Below are 1,279 nucleotides of genomic sequence, written 5' to 3'. Positions count from 1 at the left end.
GTACCGCGTGCACTGTCTTACCTAGAGCCTCGCTGCTGCTGGGCCCGTACCCGGGGACGGCGCCCAGCGTTACTGTGTGGACAGCTAGGCTCAGAGAGGCACAGCTGCTAGCTCACGGTCACACAGCCTTGGCCGTGGCAGTCTGGCTTCCTGCAGACCGCGCCTCTCTTCTGCTCAGCCCCTTTGTGCTCAACCCCGATGACACCAGCCGTGCCCGACTCGAGGGTGTTTGTCCAGCCTAGGTGGACATGGCCCTGAGCCGGGTGCAGGGTAAGCAGCTGCCCATTTCTTGTGAACGACTAGGGTAGATATGGGACCTGTGGCTGCTATTGCAAAGGTTTAAAGTTTGCATTACAAATTATGAAAGTTCTTTTCGGAACAGATAGGACCTTTGGAATATTTAATGCTCTATGTGGATGACAGCAAGTGGATTAGCAGCACCCAGGAAGATGTGAGCAGAGATGGGAGGAGCTCTGGGCACTTCAACTATGCTGGAGCCAGGGACCAGCCCTGAGCTGCGGGGAGCGGACGCTGGTCCCCTCTTTTCTGGCTCGTTGGCGTCATCTATGGCATAAGAGCCCCAGGCGGCCCTGACATTTTGGCCAGCGCAGGCGATCCTGGAACAGGGAGGCGCGGGAGGTCACCGCGCTGCATACGTGTCTCCCGCGGCCCGCAGGCGGTGACTTCGACATGGGCAGCAGCCGCTGTCACCGAATGGCCAGGGCCAGACTTTGAAGGAGCCATGAAAATGCTCGTGACCGCCCGCGACCCTAAAAAGCCGCGTGTGAAAGAGAGCGCGTTGGAAACCCCGCGGCCGCGCACGGCAGGGACTCACTGGAGTGGGCTGGGGGGGGCCCGGCTCTCCGCCCGTGCGCCCCGCGACTCGGAGCCAGGGGCCGACACCCCAGTGCCGCGGAGGAGCGGCTCCCCCCTGCCCGGGCCCCGCCTTCGCGCACCCGCCCCCACCTGCCAGGGGAAGGAGCGCAGCGGGCGGACGGCCAGGAAGAGGCGCTCGAAGCTCTGCAGCAAGCGCGCGTCCTCCACGCCTTGCTCGGGCGCCATGGCGAAGGCGGGGTCGCGGCGCGGACCCGGACACAGCGCGCTGTTGGCTACGCCCCAGGAGGCGGGCCTGGAGGGTGCGCGCGCAGCGAGGCGGGGCTAGGGTAGGGCTGGCGGGGGAGAGAGACCGGGCGGGGCTTAGGGAGGGGCAGGACATGCACTAGGTAATGGGAACGAGGGGCCGGGCGGAGCCGCGGCTTGGGGGCGGGGCTTAGTCCGC

General features: G+C 65.6%; 1 protein-coding gene across 1 annotated transcript in view; it reads right to left on the bottom strand.

The window, feature by feature from the left end:
• Window positions 1-1,166, bottom strand: part of EEF2KMT (eukaryotic elongation factor 2 lysine methyltransferase) — a 7,052-nt gene extending 5,886 nt beyond the window's left edge. Inside the window, exon 1 of the mRNA XM_012731987.1 lies at window positions 967-1,166. Within this exon, the coding sequence (XP_012587441.1) occupies window positions 967-1,062 (96 nt within the window). The 5' untranslated portion in view covers window positions 1,063-1,166. The remainder of the gene's footprint in view (window positions 1-966) is intronic.
• Between the last annotated feature and the right edge of the window lie 113 nt (window positions 1,167-1,279).

This window comes from Condylura cristata, unplaced genomic scaffold (assembly GCF_000260355.1).
Source record: "Condylura cristata isolate star-nosed mole 26May11 unplaced genomic scaffold, ConCri1.0 scaffold00032, whole genome shotgun sequence".
NCBI lineage: Eukaryota > Metazoa > Chordata > Mammalia > Eulipotyphla > Talpidae > Condylura > Condylura cristata.
Note: the sequence above shows the minus strand (reverse complement) of the source record. Positions and strands in the feature narration are given on the sequence as shown.